At 39.1% G+C, this 25,451-nt stretch overlaps 1 protein-coding gene across 1 annotated transcript in view; it reads right to left on the reverse strand.

Annotated features, from left to right (window-relative positions):
• Positions 1-21,765: 21,765 nt before the first annotated feature.
• The window catches only part of TMEM130 (transmembrane protein 130), a 55,549-nt gene continuing 51,863 nt past the window's right edge, over positions 21,766-25,451 (reverse strand). Inside the window, exon 5 of the mRNA XM_020965233.1 lies at positions 21,766-23,494. Coding sequence (XP_020820892.1) covers positions 23,309-23,494 — 186 coding nt within the window. The 3' untranslated portion in view covers positions 21,766-23,308. The remainder of the gene's footprint in view (positions 23,495-25,451) is intronic.

The raw sequence follows: 25,451 nt of genomic DNA on the forward strand, positions 1-25,451 counted from the left end.
TTTGCTGATAGTAAGTTTTTATTTTAATAAAAATCCAAATTCAACACCTTTTTTTTTTTGGTTTGCTTCATTGGTTTGAAATTTTCCCTAGGAGATTTTTCATAAAATTCCATCACAAGTGGACATTCTTTTCTCAACTCCTTGCTCTGGTTCTCTTCTGGGTCTCCACATGATTCGTTCAGGCTAAGATCATGAAATCCCTATGGCCCAGCCACTCACTCATCCTTCCCTCTCAACACTGAACTCTCAACTTTTCCAAGTTCTCCATCCTCCAACCAAGACTCTTTGAAGGAGAAGCAGAATACTTGAAAACAAAATGAAGACGTGCTCAATGTTTTCCAGGATCTGAGTACTTAGATCTTGGAGATTATGTATCATGAAATTGGCTCTCCTGTGCAGAGGCCTTGAGAGTTTGTTAAAAACCTTTGTGCCTTAATTATGCATTCCTTCCCTTCACACCATCTTCCATCTCACCTGACCTTCTTGTTTGTTTTTCACAAACAACATGCTGTCTCTCATTTCTGTGACTTTGCGCAGGTTTCATGGTGGGCAGGTGCTTGGTCGCCAAGAGGTGAGATGACTGGGCCTTCTGAACTGTCGAGACTAGTCAAGAGCAAAAGCCCAGAGAAGAACAGTTTCTTCTTCCCTCATCCCTTAACACCCCCGTCCTCGCGTTCCCCTCCAATGCTTTACTTATCAGTCACCGATTCCTCTAATATGTACTGGACTTGTTCTTTAAAAGGATGAGGAGGGTGTTTGGCTCTTAACAGATAAAATTTTAGAGGCTTAGCCTAGTGAGCAAAGGCATGCAAGGTTATTCCAGACCCCCAACTGTCTGCAGTTGAGTTTCTGAGTTCCTGATTTGGTTCTAATTCTATTTTATGAGTCATAGTGCTTTATTGTCTTTTAAATCTCAAATTCCAATTGCTAGATTTGTCTAACTTAGATCTGGTCCACAATATGGTACATTTCCTCTTCACCTTTGCCCCTTAGAATCCTTAGTTTCCTTCAAAGTTCAAGTCAAATTCCATATCCTATGTAATGCCTTTCCTGATTCCCTCAGCTCCTTTTATTTCACTTCCCTCAAACTGCCTTGGATTTATTATACACACACGTGTACACACACACACACACACACACACACGTTTATTTATTTTGCAAATGCCTGTATGTGCACCTGTTGTCTTTTCCACTTTGAGTCCAGACATTGCTTCATTTTCATCTTTATGTTCCCAGTAAACAACATAGTGCCTGGTGTGTGGTAGGAGTTTAATTTATGCTGATTACTTGATTATAAGCTCAGCCTGTGACCTGCTAGCATAGCTAGTTAAAGCCTGATACTAATGAAACTAAAATTAGAGGTTCAATTATCTTATGGACTTTTTTGCTTCCTACTCTTTCCTTTTTCAGGATTAAAAATCTACAGCCATAGCAGGTAGGTGGCACAGTGGATAGAGCCTAGACTTAGAGTCAGGAAGACCTGAATTCAAACTCTACCTTAGCCACTTACTAGCTGTGTGACCCTGGGCAAATAATTTTGCCTCAGTCTCCTCATCTACAGCATGGGAATGATTATAGGTCTACCTTTCAGGATTATCATGAGGATAAAATGAAATAAATATTTGAAAAGTGCTAGATAAATCATGGCTATTGTTATCATACTGCTAATTCCAGCTATCAGTCCTTCATGGGACACACGCATGATGTTGGTCAAACACGGGGAAGAGAAAGCTCACCATGAAACCATCCTTACTGCTGGGTCTGAATCATAGATTTAGAACTGAAAGGACTGAAAAATATGTTGGTTGCTGTAGGAGGAGAGGAAGGGAATAAGCATTTATTAAGTGCCTACTGTGCACTAGTCACTATGCTAGACATTTTTTACAAATATATTCTCATTTGATCCTTACAAGAACCCTGTGAGATAGGTGTTATTATTATCACCATTTTACAGTTGAAGAAACTGAGGCAGAGAGAAGTTAAGTGACTTAGCCCAATTATTAAATACCTGAAGTTAGATTTGAACTCAGGTTTTCCTTCCTCCAGGCCTATCTCTCTATTCTCTGAGCCACCTAGCTGTCTCCTATGCCATCTTTGTACAGGAAGGAAGAACAACAATGTAATGAATCCTTTCACGGGGGTTAGGGTTTCTGGGAGGAAGTGCAGCTTTGTGAACTTCTAATGAATAGGAGTTGGCAGATTCCCTGTTATTTTAGACTTTTATGTAGTGGCTAGATAACAACCCTTCTGGTATGTTCTAGTGGGAATTCAAGTATGTTATAGGTTGGGCTAGCTAGCCATGAAGATCTCTTTTAAACCTAAAAATTCTGGGACTTTGTGACACACAGGGACCAAAGCAGGCTGTGGCTCATGGAGAGAGCCTTGGATCTAGACTGAGGTAGCTGGTCCTTCTACACCTTACCTATAAGACCTTGGGCCTGTCATTTAACTCTGTTTCCTCATTGATGAGGGAATTGGATCTCTTATCACCCTTTATATGGATTTTAACAAGAAATTTCAAATAAAACACTTCCATTCCAGCTCTGAAACTGTGCTTTTTCAGGTTGTCCCATATATTATCATTTAAGGGATCATTGCAAAATCACAAAATGGATTTGGATTCAGATGACCTACATTTGGACCCCACCTCTTTTCGAGGTGGCTAGGTGGCCCAGTGAATAGAGTGCTGAACCTGCAGCCTCAAGATCTGTAGGATTCTGAACAAGTCCTTCAATCTCTCTGCTTCAGTTTCTCTTTCTATAAAATGGGGATAATAATAGCACCTACATCTAATATTTGTTTGAAGCAGCTAGGTGGTACAGTGGACAGGGTGCTGGGCCTGAAGTCAGTAAGACTCATCTTCCTGAGTTTGAATCTGACTGTGTGGCCCTGAATAAGTCACTCAACCCTGTTTACCTCATTTTCCTCATCTGTAAAATAACTCGGAAAAGGAAATGACAAACCATTCCAGTATCTTGGCCAAGAAAACCCCAAATGGAGTCATAAAGAGTCAGACACAACTGAAACAACTGAACAATAAACTCACGGCTGTTACAAGAATAAAATAAGTTCATATTTGTAAAGTGCTTGGCAAATTTAAAATATGATATAAATGCTGGTTGTTATTATTACTACTTATATGACCTTGAGTGAGTCACTTCATTATTAATAATGATATCTATATACTTCTTGAAGATTTTCAAAGTATTTTACGTACACTACCTCAGTGGTCCTCTGTTCCTTCATCTGCAGAATTAAGAGGTTGAATAAAATGGCCTCTTAAGTCCTTTTCAGTCCTACATCTTATGATCCCATAAGCATTTGTCTGGGACTTCTTCTTCTGCCTATGGGAAGAAAAGAAAGGACACTGATGAACACAACAAAGTGACTTGTGTTTACCACTCTTTTTTTCAGAAGTCATTCACCTCAGAACTATGTGCTGGGAGCCTATTAGGCCAAGGGAATTGCACTGGCCAGACAATGCTTTAGAAGCTGAGAAAATAAATCAATCTAGACTCGTTTCCTGCTCCTGCTGGAAGAGAGAAAGAAAAAGGTTATCCAGATGCATTCTCTGTTCACTTAAATCATCCAACTATTGCTTAAGAGAGTTGGTATTTGTAATGATACATTTGGGGGGAAAGGACATTAACAGTCTAGGATGGAAGTTATACAAGTCTATTGGGAAAATCCAGGGGCATCCTGGGATACCTAGGGGATATGCAGAGATTTTATGCTAGTATAAATCACACACAAGTATATGTACATACATATACAGAAACACAACATGTGTATTAAACACATGAATATATAAACCCATGTAGATGCACAAAAACACATAATACACAAACACAAATACACAAAATAACATGCATATAAACAAACATGTATATACATAAAACTATGACTGGTGAATCTTGTTAATGTAAATAGTGATTAAAATAATTGACATTTCCATAGTACTTTTGGTTATACAAAACAACTTTATCACAGTTACAGCCTTGTGAGGTAGGTAGCACAAATATTATTGCCTTATTTTATAGATGAGGAAAGTGAGGCTCAGAAGACATTCCCTTATGAATATATATACTTTGTATACACTTTATACTTTTCAAAATGCTTTCACATATCTAATTCAGTTGATCCTTATAACACTTTTCAGATGTATATGGCAGGTAGTACCTCCATTTTACTTCTATATTTCAATAAATGTATGATTTCACTGGTGTGGGTACTCTTTCTGATGGCGACGGTCACAGCTCATCCATGCCTTCTTGTCCCTATCCTCCCAGAAATCCTCAGTAGGGGAAGACATTTACCCTAGAGCTAGGAGACCTTACACTTACACTATGTGAAGACCAGTATATTACTCATGGTCTCCAGGGGTGGGGAACCTACGGCCTTAAGGCCACATCTAGGTGAACCCTTTGACTGAATCCAAAGGACAACATTTGAGGACTTGGAGGATCACATGTGGCCTCAAGGTCACAGCTTCCCTACCCCTGATTACCATCTCTCTGGCAACATGGTTGTCCTACTTGCTTTTTCATTGTTCTGGTCCAGGCCTGATTCAGTCTGTTTTGGTGGTTTGAGCTTGGGATTGGAATGAAATGAGACACATAACATTTAATGAAAAAAAAAGTTTACTTAATTGTTGTTGTTCAGTCATTTCAATAGCGTCTGACTCTTCATGACTCCATTTGGGGTTTTCTTGGCAAAGATACTGGAGTGGTTTGCCATTTCCTTCTCTAGTTCATTTGCCAGATGAAGAAACTGAGGCAAACAGGATTAAGTGACTTGCCTAGGGTCACACAGCTAGTAAGTGTCTGAGGCCAGATTTGAACTCAGGAAGATGAGTCTTCCTGACTCCAGGCTGAGCACTCTATACCCTGTGCCACCTAGTAGCATAGCAACAATATTTAGCAAGGATATAGCGTTGGTTTATGTGAACGCAGCTTGGTAAGGAGATGTCGTGGGGAAGATGTGTTGACTTACAGAGCAGAAAGAATCTTACAAGCCTAAAGGGTCCAACTCTTTGTGCGTTGGGCTGGCCAATCAGAAAGCTCCGTCGGGAAGCTAATCTTACTTTTCTGCACTATTAATCTTGAAGACAATTTCATTGTTTGGTTTTTTTTAAGGGGAAAACTAATCTATGTGTTAGGGATTTTGCAGTCTTAGTAGGTGTTATAAAATAAAATTAGTCTGGTTTACGTGGCAAAATCTTAGTAAATGTTGTTTTTCCCACATAGCTCATGACTTTTTACACACAGTTTGCTATTGGTGACATGCGGTGGCATGTCTACACCTACCATGGCACATCCATACCTGCCCTGTGTCTCTCCATCGGCCTTTGGGTGACCTGCAATTCTGATTCCTCAAAGATTGAGATTTCACATGATTGGCAACCATATGGCATCACTGAAAATATTATTAATGTTATTTTAAAAATAAGCTTTTATTTCAGGAAGAAGCTAGGCATAATTGAAAGCATGGCATAGTTTCCTATTCCTGTCCTCCTGTTCAATTCCAGGTCCAGTTCACTCTTCATTTTTAATGCTATTCCAGATGCATCTACTGTTAGATCAGCTCTATGAGTTTTTCATGCTACTGCATTTCATATTTTAAAACAATGGTCTCCAAACTTTTTTTTGATGAGGTATTCTTACCAGTAAAAATGTTTTTGAGCATCAATCCCTACATATATTTACCAATTAGATAGATATTCCAATAGATGATGGGCAGCTATATGGCATATATAGCTCCAGGCCTGGAGTCAGGAAGACTCATCTCCCTGAATTTAAATCCAGCTAATTTGGTAGCTAGCTGGGAGTTAATTGTAGCTAGTCAGGTAGGTGAATTTCCTGTTTTAGATTTTTTTAAATTAAAAGAAATACAACATTACAATTAAAAGTAGGGCATAACAATCAATAACTATAACAATTTGTTGCCATGAGTCGTATTTCCCTTATTAGCTGTGTGACCCTGGGCAAGTCACTTCATTTTGTTTGCCTCAGTTCCTCATCTGTAAAATGAGCTGGAGAAGGAAATGGCAAACCACTCCAGTATCTCTGCAAAAAAGCAAAAACAAAAACAAAAACAAAAAAACCCAATGGGGTCATGAAGAGTCAGTCACAACTGAAACAACAGAATAACAACAATAGATGATATACTTCATAAAAACATACCCCAAATAAACATTAAAAATGATGAGCTAAAGATAAAATTAATATCTTTAAATGTTTTCTTTATTAACAGTACAAAAATATCTTTATCTGCTCTGACAGCAACGTGATTGAATATGTTTCATCATTTTTGAAAATACCTGCATATGTCCCAGGGGATAAGGAGGACTTATAAATAATAATTGTTAGCAATTGGTTATCCAGTTAATTATCCAGTTAATAATACCTACTTGTAGGTAGCCAAGTAGACAAATTTCCTTTTTTTGGATTTTTAATTAAAATATATACAATATAATAAATAATAGATCATAACAATCAATGACTCTAATAACTCCTTGCCAGGAGTCATATTTCTCTGTATGTAGATATTCATTAAATACAATACAAAAGCAACAAGTAAAAGTGAATTATCTCTGACTGCAATGCAACAGGATATTTTCAAAACAAAGCTATTTCTCTTGTTTTACATGGTTTTGCCTAATGGATGTTTTCATAGCTTAATTCCCTATTCCTATTTAGATAATTTAGCTTTTTTTTTATAATTGTGAGAAACAGCAACAAGGCCAGTTTGGCTAGATTGTAGAGTATAGAAATTGATCAATTGTACATAATAGATTTGCAGTTTTATGTGCAATCATCTTTTTTTAAATTATACTGTATTATAGAGATGCTTGTTTTATTGCATAAATTTAAAATTAAATACAAAAAGAAATTGATCAATCTACATTTACCATTACATTTACTAATCTACATATAATTACAGTACATCGCACTGGACAGTAATGTGCAAGAAAGCTTGAAAGGCAAGTTGAAACCAAGTTGTGAAGGGCTTTAAATCACAGAGGAATTTATATTTGGTCCTAGAGTTAGTAGGAAGCCACTAGAGTTTATTGAGCAGAATCGTGACATGGTCAGATCTGTGCTTTAGGAAAATCACTTTGGCAGATAGGTGGCAGACAAATTGAAGAGGAGAAAGACTTGAAGCAGGAAGACCAAATAGGAGGCTATTGCAGTGGTATAGATGAAAGTGTGAACTAGAGATGTGGCTGTGTAAGAAGAGAGAAGAGGACAGATGTGAGAAATGTTGTGGAGATAGAAAAAACAAGATTTAGCATCTGCCAAGGATGTGGGAGGTAAACAAAGACAAAAAGTTGAGAATAACACTGAGGTTGCAAACCTGTTACACTAGAATGTTGGTGTCACCCTCCAAAGAAATAGGAAATTTGGGAAAAGGGGTAGGTTTGGGAGGAAAGATAATGTAATGAAATCTGGGATACAAACCACTACCCATCCATTCCTACTCATCCTGAGCGACTCATTCTGTCCCATCCAAAAGAAAAAGGTAGGAGGGTTGTCTTTACTTATCAATCACTGCTCTAGAACACAAAGGCTCCCATTTCCTCTCAAGGGGCTCCTGATATACACATGAAGTGGACTAGGGGACAGAATGCTGGGGAATGGGAGGAGGGATTTTTCCAATGGCATTTGCACACCTATTATTGTGGCTACCCAAGCGTGGTTAAGTTATAACTGCCTTGAGGGACCAACACCTGGTATAGAAGGGGTGAAGTTGAGAGCTTACACAGAAATAGGAAAGGATGAAGTGGAGAGTCCTGGGGAATTATGGGAGGAGTTTTGGTGTTAGTATCGGACATCAGCTATCACAGAGAGAGAGTTTGGTGTTACCCTGAGGACCTCACTTTGGATACCCCCCATCTAGATAATAGACTATGGGATAGTGAGGCTGAACTTTTCTGAGTGATGAGGGACCTCATTTAGGAGACTTGATTTGATTAGTAGAGTGACATCTGCAAACAGAAATATCTGGAGGGCTTCATCTTCTGCAGGGAATCTTCTTTTTAGACTCTGGCTTTCCACAATCAGGGACAAATATGTATGGTAGTCACATACTTTTCTTACATCTGTTGAGGGATCTTTTATGATCTTAATATATTATTTGTTGATATATTGGCATATCTATGATACTAATACATTGTTTTATTATTTTAATATCAATATAGTAATTGTTTCAATTCATTAGCAAAAATAAGGCAAAGATGGGAAGAGCGGATAGACCTGACCAAGTAAATTCAAGGGAGGTCTGCTATGGAAGCAACATAATTATGAAGGCACTGAAAGGTTGTATATCAAAATATCTGAAAGGCATCAAATGATAGGAAAAAATAGTGGATTTGTATGATTATTCAAAGAATTGATCAAGCACATATCAATTACTACCAATCACTTCATAGTTTCTACAAGATCTTTATGAGTAATTCATATATAACATATACACCTATATATTTATACATAATTATGTTACTTAATTATATATAATGCACATATAATATTTGCATATGACATCCTCAAAGAAAATATGGTAATGATGCCTAATGATCAGAGGACTCTAAAATAAATTATGCTTTATGATTAGTCTGCAATATTATTGCACCACAAGAAAAGATGAATATGAAGAATACAAAGAAATATGGGAAGATTTGTGAAGGAAAAGTGTTTCCTGGTAAGCAGCCTGTCCAGAAGCCCAGGTATTTTGAAATCCACCCAGTCTTTCCAATGCAAAAGTGAAGAAGGCAACTGTCTTTCTCAACTCTGCAGTACACAAAGGCAGACATTTTTCTGAAAAGAACACTACCCCAATTTTTCACTTATCTGTTATGGATCTTACTGTATTCTATCACTAAGCTGAGGTGAGTGTGCATATTCTTTTGGTTCTACTCTTTTTACTCTATATCACTTCATAAGTATTCCCATATTTCTTTGTAATTCCTTATGGTCTAGTAACATTCTATTATATTAATAAAGAACAATTTATGTCATAATCCTCTAATCTTTAGATACTTTTCTCATGTTTTCTGCAAGGATGCCTTATATGTATAGTCAGGAATCAGTGAAAAAGTATCTATTAAGTGCTTACTGTGTGCCAAATAACTGCGCTAAGCCTGAGGATGGAAAGAAAAGCAAAAATCCCCTGTTCTTAAGTCTCTTAGACTGTTCATACTGTTTAAATATGTAAATAAGTTCATGTGTTCAGTGGCTGAGGTGGCTTCTACGCTTCTTTTGGTCTCACTGTATCAATTTTTTCACTTAATCTTCCATAGGAAATAGTGACAATCTGTGTCAATATCTATTCCTTTATCCTTTTGTTCTCTTATTTCCCTTGTTACACATCAATAGTTTGTTTAAATAGGACAAGCAAGAGTTCTTTTAACTGCAGGCCATATCGCCTCATCTTTATTCTTTCTTGTAATTTGACATTCATTGATTTTGCTCTTTGATTTAACAAATCTGGTCTTGTTCACTGCCAATTGATTTGGAATTATCTCCGACATTGATAACTAATTGTTTCCAATATAGTCAGCTTCATTTTTCAAATGTTATTTGGTTTTTTCCATGTTCAGTGCATCCTCTTTTTTGAAAACACTCATGATATATAGATGTGAGATTTCAATGTACAAACCCTGAAGGGGACAATTTTACAAGGCTTTAGTCTCTTTATTCTTAATCCTTATCCATATTTTAAAACTTTGTCACAGAGTATCAACATAATGACTTAATTTGGAGGGTCTTAATGAGACAGCATAGTCTAGTGCAAGCCTGCATAATATACAGCCCACAGGCCACTTGTAGCCTGCCAAAGGATTTCAGGCAGCCTGTGAAAAATGTAACAGATGTAAAAATAAAGATGTAATGGGTGCTTTGTCCGTGTCCTGCTTAACCTGCCTTCCACTAATCACTACTGTGCCTGTTGTGTAACTTGGCAGGTGGGTTGCCGCTGCGCCCTCTCTCCTGTTTGTCATGTGACCTACAGCAACCAACCATCATTATACCTTTACTCAGAAAGTGAGCTGCTAAAAACCTATCTGTGGCCCGAAGAAGTTTAACCAATTTTAAATTTGGCCCCTACCTCCTGCCAAGTTGTGTATGTCTGGCCTAGTGTAACAACCGTTGGCTTTAGAATCAGTGGACTCTGGTATGAATCAGGGCTCTGACAGTTACTACTTGGGTGATTCTGGCCAAGACTTCCCAGAGCCTCAGGTTCCTATCTGTAAAATAAGGTACAGGACAAAGATGATCTCTAACGTCGACAGCTGAAGCTATAGTACTTTATGTTTTGCAAAGTGCTTTACATATACTATCTCACTTGATCCTCACAACAGTATTTTCAGTAAGTAGTTTAGGTATTATCATCATTCCCTCTTTTACAGATGAAGAAACTGATAACTCAGGAAGTTTAAGTGACTGGTCACATGGGTAATATGTGGCAGAGGCAGGATTCAAACCCAGATCTTCCCAACTCCAAGGCCAATGTTCCTTCTAACACATGACACTGCTTGTCTAAGGTAACTTCTAGCCCAATATCTACAATCCTTTGACTATGATCCTATGAATTGTTTAATCATTTTCCAGTCATGTTTAACTCTTCATGACCCCATTTGGGGTTTTCTTAAGCAACAGCTTCTTCTTCTTTTTAAAGTATTTTAGTGATGTAATTAGAATTCATTCACAGAAGCACAGTAAGACAGCGTATCATAATGTACAAAGATATTGGAGTGGTTTGCCATTTCCTTCTCCAGCTCATTTTACAATGAGGAAACTGAGGCAAACAGGGTGAAGTGACTTGCCTATGGTCATACAGCTTGTAAGCATCAGACTGGCTTTAAACTTGTCAAGATGAGTTTTACTGACTCTGGGCCCACACTCTATCCACTGTGCCACCTGGTTGCTCAAATGAACAGAACATCTCTTCATCCTCTGAAACAGATCCTAGCACTTGAGCTATCAATGTCATCATAGAGTTCTTTTTATTTATGTTTGTTATAAGTACCTCATGGAATATGACCAATGATCCCATGATAGAATGTACCTTTGGAAACCCCTGAAACCACCTCTGCTGACTACTTTACTTATTTAACTCTCTAAAGAAATTGAGCCGTTCTTCTATTTAGCTTTCTGTATTCTGGTTTTGTTTGTAGTGAAAATGTTCATACTGAGCTCCTCCACAGATATGATTGCAGAAAGTGAAGACACTGTATAGGACTGAGGACTTTGCATTTTTCTTTTTGCATAAATTGCAGTGGCCAAAGAATTCATCTGCTAATAGGAAGTCTTGCAGAGATGAGCCTCTCTGAACCTTGGAAAGCAGGCAAGGGCTATGGCCAGGACCACACTTGAAGCCTATCAGAGATAGGAGAACTTGTCAGAGGTTGCAAAAGCCACTGAAGACCCAGGATGACCTTCACAACAACAAGGCAGCAGAATGGCATTTTGTGGAAGTTCCATTTAACAGTGGAATAACATGAAGCACAGAGAGGTTTCTTAGCATAATGTACTGTAAAGAACAATGATCTAGGTAGGAGTCATAAGACCTGGATTTGAATCTCAGGTCTGCTACTTCCTGGCTGTGTGACCCTGGGCAAGTCACTTAACCTGTTTCTTTTAGTTTCCTCATCTGTAAAATGGGATTAATAACAGTACCTACCTCCTAGAGTTGTTGTAAGGAGCAACTGAGATAATAATTGCAAAGTGCTTAACACAGTTCCTGGCACATAGTAAGTTCTATAAAAATGTTAGCTACCATCATCATCATCATCATCATTAATTCTTCATCTGTAAATCACGTACTATTTTTCAGTAATACAGGGTTGTTGAAGTGATTAAGTTAAATAAAGTACATGCAAATATTTACTTTGCAAATAAATGTTATTTCTACCATTATGTGATACTATGTGTTATTATGTGATATGTATTATCATTGCTGTTATTGGGAAGAGTAGTGGATTCTAGTGAGCCTAGAATCTCAGAGACAGCATAGTATATGGGAAAAAGGAGTGACTGGAGTCAAAGGAACCGAAATCAAATCCTGCCTCTAATGCTTACTGCTGTGTAAACTTCATTGGACAAAACATGTAACTTCCCTGACCCTCAGTTTCCTCATATGTAAAATGAGGGGCAGCTGGGTGGCATAGTGGATAGAGTGCCAGCTTTGGAGAAAGAAGGACCTGAGTTCACATCTGGCCTCAGACACTTCTTCTGTGTGACTCTGTATAAGTCACTAAATCCTGTTTGCCTCAGTTTCCTCATTTGTAAAATGAGCCAGAGAAGGAAATGTCAAATTACTCTGGTATTTTTGCAAAGAAAACCCCAAAAGGTATCAGGAAGAGTCAATGACAGCTCAACAATAACTTCCTGGCAGTTAAGGTAGTGCAGTGGATACTGGGCCTGAAGTCAGGAAGACCTGAGTTCAAATCTGGCTTCAGACACTTACTAACTGTGTGACCCTGGGCAATTTGCTTAACCCTGTTTACCTCAGGTCCTCATCTATAAAATGATCAGGAAATGGCTAACCACTCTGGTATCTTTGCCAAGAAAACCCCAAATGAGGTCATGAAGAATCGGACATAACTAAGACAACTGAACAACAATAAAAAATGAGGGGGTTCAACTGCATGGCCTCTGAAGTCTCCCAAGATGTATAATCCCATCCTTGGTTCCTCATTCAGTTCTAACAGTGTATTGTCCAGAATGACCTCTCAGTCAGACACAAATGGAAGCATCTATTTCCACTTGGAGCCATTTACAAACAGGATTCATTTGTGTATTTTCCATTGCCTAATTAGGCTTACTCCTATGAAAGAAGCTGATATCCCACTAAAGAGATAGACTTTGGCTTGGTTTATAAAGTGAAAATAAGATAGAAGAGAGACATCTATAGTAGGATAAAATGAATGAAACAGAGACATCACTGACGTGTAGAACTCTGAAGCCGCAGTAAGCGTTTCTTAGCTGGTAAGAATTGTCAGCATGCTATTGTATATTGTCATTTCAAAAGGGACTACTCAGCAGAAAGAAAAAAAAAAAGGTATGACAGAGGCATGGCATCATCAAACTCAAGCGAGAGAAGTGCCTTCCTCCAAGATGATTTCTTAGCTGTGCAGTAATGTGCCTTCTGCCAGCTTCATCTTCATAGCTGTATAGGGAGCCTGTGGTTATAGACTCTCTGTGTGGGAACTGGGATGGATAATAATGTTTACTGTATGCACAGGATTGCTGTGTCCAGACAGTAAAGTGGGAAGATCTCCTGTTGATAAAACATTGCATGTACTTCTGGGGAGGAGGCAGAAAGGAAAGCCAACAAATAACCAGAGGTGACCTTGCAGGAACACAGGCAGGAACACAGATCAAATCTGATGCACGGTGTTGTTGCAAGGGTACGGGGCTATTTCTAGGAATGGGGAGCCATCTGCTGGATCAGCAATAAATTACAGGCACCGTGTTCCAGATTGACCATAAAAATAGCTAGTACCTGAGTTTCAGCTTCTGCTTGTCACCTCACTTGTACTCTAACTGTGAGGGCACCTATTATTATTATTATTGTCTTTATTAAAAGTTGTAGTGGCAGACCTGAGCCTTGAATCTTAGTGGCAGCATGGTATGGGGGGGGAAGGACTGATTGGAATCCAAGGAACAGAAATTAAATCCTGCCTCTGATGAAATCCTCCCTTCTCATTTTGTAGATGAAGAAACTGAGGACAAAGAAGGATAAGTAATTTATCCAAGGTTCCTATGATCCTTTCATTCTCTGTTTCTCAGGCTTCCTTTCTTTCTTGGTGAAATGCTAACCCCAAATTGCCATTTATCTTGGTTAGTTTTTTTAATGAAGCAAAACGTCTTTATTATTTTTAAATTATTATTAAAATCTTTGGGGTTGACATCACCTTCATTTCTGAATATATCTCTCCACTCAGCTCAAAGAGACATCCTTCATTAACAAAGGGTATAAGAGAAAGAGGGGCAGGAAAGCAATTCAACAAAACAAACACGTCAACCAACTCTGAAATTTTATGCAGTGTTCCTCCACCTTTTCAAATAACTGGTGTGGAGGGGTAAGTGGTGGGGTTAAATTTTCTCATCTCTTTTCTGGACCAGTTTTTGTCATTATATTATATAAGATTAATTATATCACATATAATTACTAATTATATAATCTTAATTACATTAATTAATTATATATACATATATACATATATATATATAAGATATTTAATTATATAAGATAAGAGAAACAGAGTCAGCTAAAAAGAGTCCTTAGACACCTTCTAGTCAACCCTCCTCATTTTATGGTTGAGGCCACTAAGTCTCAGAGAGTTTAAATGACTTGTCCAAGACCACCCAGTTATAGGGGCAGCTAGGTAGTATAATGGACAGAGCACCAGCCCTGGATTCAGGAGGACCTGAGTTCAAATCTGGCCTCACACACATAACACTTACTAGCTGTGTGACCCTGGGCAAGTCACTTAACACCACTGCCTAACCAACAACAACAACAACAAAGATCACTCAGTTATAAGTGTCAGAGACAGGATTTGAACCCAGGTCTTCCTGTCTTCGCAGTCAGCAATATATCTGTTATACCATATTGCCTCTCATTTAGCTTTGTTTTTTTGTTCTTTCTCTTCACATTGTTACAGCCATATATTCTTTCCTTGTTCTGATTACTTTCTTTTGCTTTTGCTCGTTAAGTTTTCCCTGAATATTCCCTGAATTCCCATATTTCTCTGAATTCTTCATGTTTATAATCCCTTGTGACATAGTAATATTCCATTATTTTCATGTACCACAATTTGTTTAGCTATTCCCCTATTGATGGACATCTACTTTGCTTAAATGAAGCAATTAATATTTTGGTATTTTCTTCTTTGACCTCCTTAGAATATGTGTCCACTAGTGGAATCTCTGGGTCAAAGGCTATGGACATTTTAGTCATCTTTTTAGCTTATTTCTAAATTACTTTCCAGTAGGGTTAGGCCATTTCAGAGTTCCAGTGATAGCAAATTTAGTGTGCATAGGACCTAGTTAATTTTATGGTCAGTCTGGAACAGTGTACTAGTCTTTAAATAGCACCTCCAACACCCTACTATTTTCATCTTGTGTCATCTTTGCCAATTTGTTGAGTGTGGCCTCAGGGTTGTTTCGAGTTTCATTCCTCTTGTTATGAAGAATTTGCATCAAAATTTTAACAATAGTTTGACAATAGTTCTCTTTCGAGTACAATTTACTCATACACTCTGATCACTTGTCCACTGGGGAATGCCAATCTGAGTTTTACTTTTGTAGTTTGCTTGACATAGCCCAAACTTCACTTCTAGAGCTATCTGCAAATAATTGGCCCAAGTTTTAGGTACTCCCTTTAGAGACCTACCCGAATTGGATCTTACCAGTAGGAAACAGTCCTTCATTTTTTCCTTGTTGGAGTTTAGCAGGTAAATTTGTGTTTCTGCCACAGACCACAATTTAAAGTCAGAGTCTAACTGTGCTTCCACAGATCCATTGGGCAGACTATTAAGATGACTTCTAAGGGTATCCATAAAATACAGTTACAACTTTGTTGCACTCCTTTCTGACCTCCATCTTCCATGGGAAACAAAAGTACATGTTACCCTCACAGACTGTGAAGCCTGTATCTAAGTGGCTTCTGGGCTGTTAATGCCCTGATGATAGGAACTCTGCCATCATCATTTATAGGCTTAAAAAAATTTTAAGTGCCATTTGTCAAATATTTGTAAGCAGCTCACAGTTTGAAATTGACCAGTTGGTCAAAGCAGAGGGAATTGGCCATTTCCATTCAAAGCTGGCTTTGGTTCTTCTGATGAAAGCTCTGAGTCCTATGACTGGCAAAGTACGTTAGGTACTTGACTTGGAGTTAGAAGGACTAGGTTCTATTCCCAGCTCTGACACTTAACAGTTTAAACTAGTTACACTGGTAGTGACACTTAGTTTCTCTGAGCCTCAGTTTCCACCTTTGTAAAAAAAAGTGGGAATAATAATAGCTCTAACCTCATATTGTTGGTGTGAAGATCAAATGGTGCTATATGAATGTGAGCTCTTATTATCTCTGAGATTACTTGAACCCCTAGGAAATGTATGGCAAATGCAAAATGTGGTTTAATTTCACATTAAAGTATGTCACTCACCACAATGGGACACTTGGAGACATTATATCATCTAGGGATACCAGTATCCCACGTGCATACACAACCCCCATTTATTTACATGCTCTATTTCTAAGGCCCTTCAGAGAAGCATGTTGGTATAATAGAAACAGCACCTAGATGACAGTTTGGTATAAAGGATAAAGCACTAGACCCTAAATCAGTAAGACCTGTTTTCAAGTCCTACTTAAGACACTGATTTTATGACTCTAGGCAAGAAACTCCATAGGTCTCTGTTTCCTCATTTTTTAAATGGGAGGTTAGTTGAGATGGCTTGTGAGGCCCCTTCCTGCCCTCAATCAAAGATCCTTGGTTTGATCTGAGGCGAGTTGCTTAATCTTTCTGGACCTGTTTCCTCCTCTTTAAAAGGAGAGTGTTGGACTAGATGTAAGCTAGGTGGCACAATGGATAGAGTACCACACCTGAAATCAGGAAGACTCATCCCTATGAGTTCAGATCTGGCCTCAGACACTTACTAACTGTGTGACCCTAGACAAGTTACTTAACCCAATTTGCCTCAGCTCCTTATCTGTAAAATGAGCTGGAGAAGGAAATTGCAAACCACTCCAGTATCTTTGGCAAGAAAGCCCTAAATGGGGTCATGTAGAGTTGGACACTACCGAATAATAACATTGCATATAATAAGCCACAAAAGAGATTTGTAACTTCATTTGATCTCATCAGTGATTACTTCTACAGTTATAATTGCCCTGCAGCAATGAGGCCCATAAAACTCCCAAGTGTGTGTTTGGGAGGTAGAGGGGGACTAGATTAAAATGTAATTGAGAAGTATTTTGCAAAATAAATAAAAATAGAATTGTAACCCCAGTCCCAAAGCCCGTTGGTATGAAACCATCTCCTTATTGGCGGATATCGATGCCTTGAGTCTGTGGAGGGGGAGGAGGGAAGAGTTGGCAAGAGACAGAGAATTTCAGCCTCTTGGGTCTTCTTCAAGAGTTATTTGAGTCTTCTTTGAGCGTTAAGTTGTTCTGGGTGCTTCTGGTTTCCAGTTTTGAGAGGGAAGATAGAGGCCAACCTCATTTCAGATTGCTGAAAGAAAAGACTCTAAGAAGACATAAGTGAAGCTGGAAGTCTTCATTATATCTCTACCCCTAGCTTGCTAGACTAGTGACTTTGGGAAGTTTCTTCTTTGGTGAGATCTGGGACTCTCTTGATTGAGTTGAGTCACCTCACTCCCAATGGGACAGCTCCTTCATTCTTGATTGTCTGGTATATATACCCCTATATATACTTTCTCTCGTTTCTATTTTTCTATTTGAATAAATGAGTTTCTTCACTATTCACTATGTGTATTCATTGTGGAACTGGTATTTGGTGGGAAAGCCTTGGATATAGAGCTCGGGGTCCTACTTTCCCTCAATTGTGAACAGTGAGCAAAAGTTAGATTGAACCTGAAAACTTCATCCCCTAAGAAAATAAGATTTAAGGGGGCAGATAGATATAATTCTGGCCCCATACTCCTTCTATGAGGAGAGCAGAGTGGTACCCTCTGGCTTCTATCCCCTGCTTCCCCAACTAGAAACAAATAGAGTCTCCTTTGGAAAAAGAAGGGGACAGAAACTAGAAATGTCTATTCTGCCTCTCTTTGATCTCCACAAAGACCCTCCTATGCCACATGTAGGGGATAGCCCTTGCTACACATGTAGGCCTCATTACACAATATAACATAGATAATCTTACTATGCAGTTTTCCAAGTCAACAAGTACCTGCAGGGATCCTTATGTATAATTTAGTGATCCGCATTTCTATTGAGTTTGACACCACTGCCCTAAGCCATAGTGGATTTTTTAACAAGTTACTGTTATAAAAAAAAATTTATTGCTGGGTAGTGGTCAGCTGTCTCGTGATAAAAGTTGTGTGTAGATAACAGTCCCTCACTAGGCCTGAACTCGCTGTAGTGAAACCTATCAGAACATGTGTTCTCCTAACATGGCAACATTCAAGAACCTAGGATCTTCTCCACTCCACAGTATAATTTTGGGGTTGTTGTTCATTGTTCATTTTCCTAGAAGACTAAAGACATCACAAGAGTGATGACCTCGGCGACTTCAATGTCTGACCAAGCTGTTGAGCACTCCACAAAGTGTGCTTCAGTCACCTTCATGGCCATGGGAACAAATTTTTCTCTTCTGCCCATTCCACTGAAGGAAGTCCTTGCATCCTTGGAGTAGACATCTCCCTGTCACTGAGGGGTTTGAGGTTGGTCAGTTACCCTCAACTTGGTTTAGCCCATCTGCCAAGACTTTTTTACTGAAATATGGCTGCTGTGTGTGCTATAGCTTCTTGGAGGACAGGTGAGAGTTGTAGACACCAAAGATGGATGAGTAGCTCTGAAAAGGGCTCAATAAGCCCTCACATCAGAGGTGTTAGTTGTCTCTGAACACCCCATATGACCTTGAGTAAAGGAAAGGGCTATATAAATACTAGCTATTATTAAATATACAGCAAAGAGAAACCACATGGTACAAGGGAAGTTACACCCAGTCAGGTTTCTTGAGTTCTTCGATCCTCATAGTCCCTTTAGGGGAATTTCTTGGAAATGGGGGAAATTTAACTCAATAAACATTAACTAAATGCCTATGATGTGCAACACACTATATTGTATGCTAAGGATACAATGAAAAATGACGCCACCCCTGTCCTCAGGGAGCTTCCAGTCTAATGGGAGGTTTTAACTTTTTTCCTGAATAAGTAGGCAAAAGGTAAAATGTAATGAACCAAAGGAAAGATTCAGATGATTGTTTTAAGAAAATTTGAAGATGTCACCTTTAGGTGAGGGGAGCAGAGAACTTTTGAGAGGAGGTGGACATGAGCTAGGTCTAGAAAGATCATAGGATCACCCTCCAGCTAGAGCTATAAGGGGTCTCACAGGCCTTCTAGGCCAACCCCCTTGTCTCACAAACGATGTATCTGAGGCCCAAGAAGTTGAAGAGACTGCCCCAAAGTCACAGAGGTAGTAAACATGAGAGGTAGCTGTTCAATGCAGGTTCTCTGACTCCAGAGATGGTAACCTTTCTGCTGGACAAGCTGTTTTCCAACAGCTAAGAAACATTACTTTAGAGATACGAGTGACAGCCTGCACAAATAAGTGCATAAAGGGTGAGAGGGCACAAGGTAAGCTCCAATAACAGCTAGCCCAATTTGGCTGGAATGTGTAACACATAAAGAGGTATACTGTGAAAGACAGCTGAAAAGGTAGATTGGCACCAGAAAGTCTCAAGTGAAAGGCAAAGGAGTTTTTATATTATCCTGTCCAAGACAGAGTCATAGCAGTTTTTTGAGCAGGGGAATGAGATAATGTGTTCATTGGAGAGATTATTTTTTTTACAACTACATGAAGAAAGGACTAGAGAGGAAAGAACCTGGATGTAGGAAGACAAAACAGGAGGCTTCTTCCATAGTCTAGGAGAAAGGAGATTTAAATCTGAACTAGAGTGGTGGCCTCTTCAGTCAACTTTTTTTAGGCTATTCCCTACCCACTCTCAATACTAGGCAGGAGGGGACATTACTTCAGAATGAGAGTCTTATGACTCCCAGACTCTTGTTTCTGCTAACTGAGAACCATAGGTAACTCTTGGGCTTTGTAGCAAGACCTTGGAGAAGGGAATAAATGACCAAACTGAAGTTGGTTGAATGAAGAGTGCCAAACTTCGAGCCAAAGGATATGAGTTCAAATCCCAGCTCTGCCACTTACAACCCCTGTGACTTTGGGTAAGTCACAATCTATCTGACTCTTTGTTTTCTCATTTGTAAAATGAAGAAGTTGGACTGGATGACCTCTAAGGTCCCTTCTTATTTCATGTCTATGATCCTGTGGTCCTTGACCTGGTGGAATTAAGATGCAAGTTGAACTTTGAGAAACATGTTTTTATTCTCATTACTTTAAGAATTAGACACCATTATTTCCTAAAGCTCAGGGAAAAGTTGATCCTCTCCTTTCCCTCCCCCCTTAAAAAAAAGGCATTTTTCAGTGAGGTAGACATTTAATAGCTGGCCAAGTCACTTACTCTCTGCTTGCCTCAGTTTCCCTATCTGTAAAATGGGGATAATAGCACTTTCCACTAGGGTTGTTGTGAGGATAAAATGAGATAATATTTGTAAAGCATATCACACGTTTAAGTGTTGTAAGACTGCTAGCTATTTTTCACTGTGGAACCATAGGCAAAGCATCTATCCTCTTAGTTCCCCAGCCAATTCTAACACTGAGTTGATGATCTGTATAGGTGAAGGGAATTTTAACACTAGGAGTCTCCCATAGCCATGAACTGACAAGTTAAGATTTAAAAAAAAAGCAATAAAAAAATCTACTTTTAATGCCTACAAATCCATGACCAGCCAAGATCCTTTTCAATTATCAAAGGTATTGGGCAGCTAGGTGGCACAATGGAAAGAGCACTGTCCCTGGATTCAGGAGGACCTGAGTTCAAATCTGGCCTCAGACATATAACACTTACTAGCTGTATGACCCTGGGCAAGTCACTTAACCCCCATTGCCCCCCCCAAATTATCAAAGGTATTAGACACAGCTATTAAACACTAACACTATATCTATACCAGGGAAGTAAGTTGAACAGCTAAGACAAGGTTTGATAGAAGTAGGGATAGGGAGTGGAATTCTGATTTCATATGTATGGGGAACTCCCAAATGAAGAAACTGTCCATTGATGCAAGTTAGCACCTTCTCTGAACAACTTCCCACACTTGGACACACACCTTTTAAGGAAGTGAGGGTCCTCTGGTATGGAACATCAACTTTTGTCTAACGTGCTGTTTGGTTTTTTCCATCTTCTTCCTCTTTTTAACAAAAATTCTTGTTATAAGAGATGACTCTTTGGTAGGATAGAAGGGAGAGATGGGGGGGACCTAAGTAATTAAAAATATATATAAAAAAATCTATATTTTAAAAAAATTTTCTAGTCTTACAGAGTTGCCTAGAATAATTCCCAGGGTCACATAGCCAGTATGTCAGAGCCGAGACTTTCTTGCCTTTTTTAGGGAGAAAAAGAAAAGATTTTAGAACAAATTACTTATAGTGATTAAACCTACTGAATAACTTCTCAACTAACAACAACAATAATAATAATAATAATGAAAATAATAGCATTTATATAGCAGTTTAAGGTTTGAAAAGTGCTTTATATGGAAGAAAGGAAGCAAGCATTTATTAAGCATGTACTATGTGCCTGGCAATGTGCTAAGAGCTCACAAATATTATCCCAGTTGACTCTCAGAACAACCCCGGGAAGCAAGTGCTATTATTATCCCCATTTTACAGATTCAGGAAACTGAGGCAGACAATGGTCAAGTGACTTGCTCAGAGTGACACAACAAGTAAGTGTCTGAGGCTAGATTTGAACTCAGGTCTTCGTAACTCCAGGTTCCAGTGCTCTATCCACTGTGCCACTAATATCTTTGCCAAAGCATTCAGTGGAATTAACCAAGTATGCTTCCACTCAGAGAGCAAAACCAGATTCACAACCTTCGAGCAATAATGAATGAATGTAGAAGCAAGGCGCAGGATGAAAAAAAGAGAGACATGTTTTATACACCTGGCTATATTCAGAGTGTAGGAGCTTTATTTTGGCAGTAGTACCAGTATTTCTTGATAATGAACCACATGACAGTATTAACACCACTTTGCTGATGTCTGGTAGGATGCAATTACAGCAGCAATATCTCCTGGTAATGTCTCCCAGTCCCTAGTCTCATTCCCCCAACATTTGGCTCGCTTGGCTGCTCCGGTGACTTATGTACTTCTACTGTGATCAGCAGCAGCACTTAATTGCTTTCTCCTCTTGGCTCTGAATCAGTGAATGCACCACCCTGCTGTACATTCCTTTTCCAGGTCACTGACCTGCAAAGAAAAGAGAACAGGGTCTCCTGCCAACACGTTTCGTTCCACTAGTCTCAGGACTCTATCTTAAACTGTTTTCAATTCCTTCTGTCTGGATTTTTCATGCCTTCTTCCACAGTTCTGAGTCACTGAGGCAAATGGCAGAGGTATAGATTCGTCTGTCAGGGGGGTTGTTTCCATCTAGGCGTTGGGTTTTGCAGTATTGAAAGGCATTTTACTCAAATGAAATTCAAGATCGCCAGAGTCACAGATGGGAGAGCAGCACAAACAGCCCTGAGTTTCCACTACCAAGTACCTGTGACCTAGACTGTATCCCCAACTATGGGTGGGAGACCTTCAAGTAAAGAAGGTACCCAAACTTGTTTGCTGCTACTAATTCTTTCTGAACAATGCAGGTAGACAGCCCTGGCATGGCAGGGAAATTTCTGGGAATAGGTTAGCTCAGAAGCAACATGATGCAAGGCAGGGACTGTGAGCATTGGGAAGTCAGGTGGGTGAGGCCTCTTAATGCTGTGGCAAAGTCTGACTTCTTTCCATTTTAGTTCTAATACAAGCCAGGGTTAGAATAGCCACTATTATGCCCTATAAGGCAACTACATGAGAAGCAGCTTGGCAAGATGGATAGAGAGCTGCCCTTGCTGCGGGAAGACCCAGTTTCAAGTCTCACTTCTGATGTACCTAGAGCAAGTCACTTAATCTCTCTTTGCTCAAGGCAGCTCTCAAAGATTGTAAACTACAGAGAAGGTGCTAATCTTCTCCGGTAAAAGGAGTTTTCTCTCCTGGGAATTCCCCTTACCAATGACCATGAATCCATACTTCCCCCTAAAGCAGCTGCAGATTTACTGCCAGAGGAGGAACATATTAGAAGGTATGTTGTTTTTTAAATTAGTCTTATTCCTCACATTTTTTAAAATGGTTAATAATTGGTCAGCCATTGGTGGGTGAATTGGTAGGTAAACATGTGCACCTAGAGAGTCCCAGGGACAAAAGGCCAGGACACATTGCAGCTGTGCCACACCCATCTGAGTGAATATCAAATATTTGAGGCAATTAGACATGTTTTCAGTTCCCATGAGAAAGTGCTAATAAGGGATAGTTCTATGTTACTGGACTGCATCAAGTTTTTAGATTTCAAATAGCTCTGCAAAAATAAACCACATATGCCAGCAGATGCTCTGAACTCTATCCAAGGCTTGAAGTCAGCAAACACTTAAAACTTAAACAGACCCACTAGGTTTGTCATTCACACCGAATAGCTTTTGACTGGCTTATAGAAAGGATGCAGCAGCCCATGAGACTCTCTGATGGTCTTCTGATGATGTGACAGTGGGCAGAGGAAACAGTGGCAGCACAGCCTCATACAGCATCTTTCAGGCTCCGAACCAGCCAGACTCTTGTCAGACATTGGGGAAAAGTCAAAATCAGCTACCTAAATGGATATAACCAAAAAAAAAAATCAATATAAACCTCCCACTCTCCTCTCTCTCCCCTTCTACTCCCACATCCAGCAAACTGACGGTCAGGTTTTCCTGGATCAGTTATGTTCATTTCTGATTTAGCCAACCAGGAGACTATCTGGGAGATAAAGAACAAATTGATGGCTGTCCCTCTGTTAGGAACAGAAAACATAACCAACTGCCAATGATCCAGGGATGAATTAATTATGCAAGCCTCATTCATAGACTCATAGCATAAATGTCAGAGTTGAAAGGGACTTGAGAGGCCCATCCTTGATCAGGAGTATACTCTACAACATTCTTGACACATCCTCATCCAGTTTCTATTCAGATTAAACAAACATTCATTAAACATCTACTAGGGCCTGGGTATACAGAGGTAAACACAGAACAAACCCCATCTTTGGGGAGTTAACATTCTACTGAAATACCTCTAGTAATGAAGAACTCACTACTTCTGAAGCTGCAGTTCTTTTTTTTGTTTGTTTTGTTTGTTTTGTTTTTAGGAAATTGGGGTTAATTGCCCAGGGTCACACAGCTAGTAAGTATCAAGTGTTTGGTCTGAGGCCAGATTTGAACTCAGTTCCTCCTGACTTCAGGGCCAGTGCTCTATCCACTGCACCACCTAGCTGCCCCTGAAGCTGCAGTTCTTAACCTGAAGTCCATGAACTTGTTTGTTTTTTAATATTTTGATAATTATTTTTCAATGTCATTAGTTTCCTTGGTAATCCTTATGTATTTTATGTTGTGCATTTATGAACATTATCGTGAGGAGGGGTCCATAGACTTCACCAGGCTGCCAAAGGGGTCCACAAAAAAATTTAAGAACCCCAATCTAGAGATAACTCATTCCATTTTTTAACACCTCTAATTACTAGCAAGTTTTTCATTACAGCAAGCCCAAATCCACCTATAAGTAACTTACATTCGTCTAGGAAAAGGCTGAATAATTCTAATCTCTCTTCCAAGTGTGATCTTTCAAATATTTTTAGACTGCTTCCCTTCCCTTTTCCCCCTGCCCTACATCTTCTCTTCTCCAGATTAAATATTCCCATTCCATTCAACTGATCCTTTAAGTCTCTTTATAATCATGGTTGCCTTCCTTGGTTATGCTCCAGTTGGTTATTTATTGTTCTTCCCGGCATGTGGAACCTATAAACGAACTCCAGAAATAGTTTGGCCAGGACAGAGTAAAATGGTGGGACCTAAAACACCCCTGGGCACTCTCCTTTGTTCCTTCCAGTCTTCCTTTTTTTTTTTTTGTCCTTTAGCTTCTACATCAGACAAGAAAGGAAGAAAAAGGAAACTAAAAGAAATTACTTTGGTTGTTTTCCAATGGCTCTCACTGAATTCTGGAATTGTCCAAAATGAGGACTTTGGTCTATGGTTTTCATTTATTGAATGTGCTTCCCCTCATCTTCCAGGAGAAATGAATAGTACTTTCCACCCATCCCCCAAAAAAGGTGTCTACAAATACAGGCAGAATCCTTCCTTTGACTAAAATTCTGAGATAGGAAGTTTTTTTATGTGTTCTGTGATTACATTTGGTATAGAGCAGTGCTGTTGGGGCAGCTAGGTAGTGCAGTGGATAGAGCACCGGCCCTGGAGTTAGGAGGACCTGAGTTCAAATCCAGTCTCAGACCAGATACTTGACACTTACTAGCTGTGTGACCTTGGGCAAGTCACTTAACCCCAATTGCCTCACAAAGAAAAAAAGAAAACTAAAAAAAAAAAGAACAGTGCTGTCAAATGCAAATAGAAATATGGGCCACTAAACTGTATGTAAGGATCCCTGTGGGCTACATGTTGACTTAGAAAACTAAATGTGCTTACATATTTCTTTTTTAATTAATATATCAATGCATTAATATCCTATAGGAACTCTAATTTAATCTGGTTCTAGCCATACTCAGGAGTGTTGTGGGCTAT

The sequence above is a fragment of the Phascolarctos cinereus genome, unplaced genomic scaffold, assembly GCF_003287225.1.
Source record: "Phascolarctos cinereus isolate Bilbo 61053 unplaced genomic scaffold, phaCin_HiC Scaffold_4;HRSCAF=312, whole genome shotgun sequence".
Taxonomy (NCBI): domain Eukaryota; kingdom Metazoa; phylum Chordata; class Mammalia; order Diprotodontia; family Phascolarctidae; genus Phascolarctos; species Phascolarctos cinereus.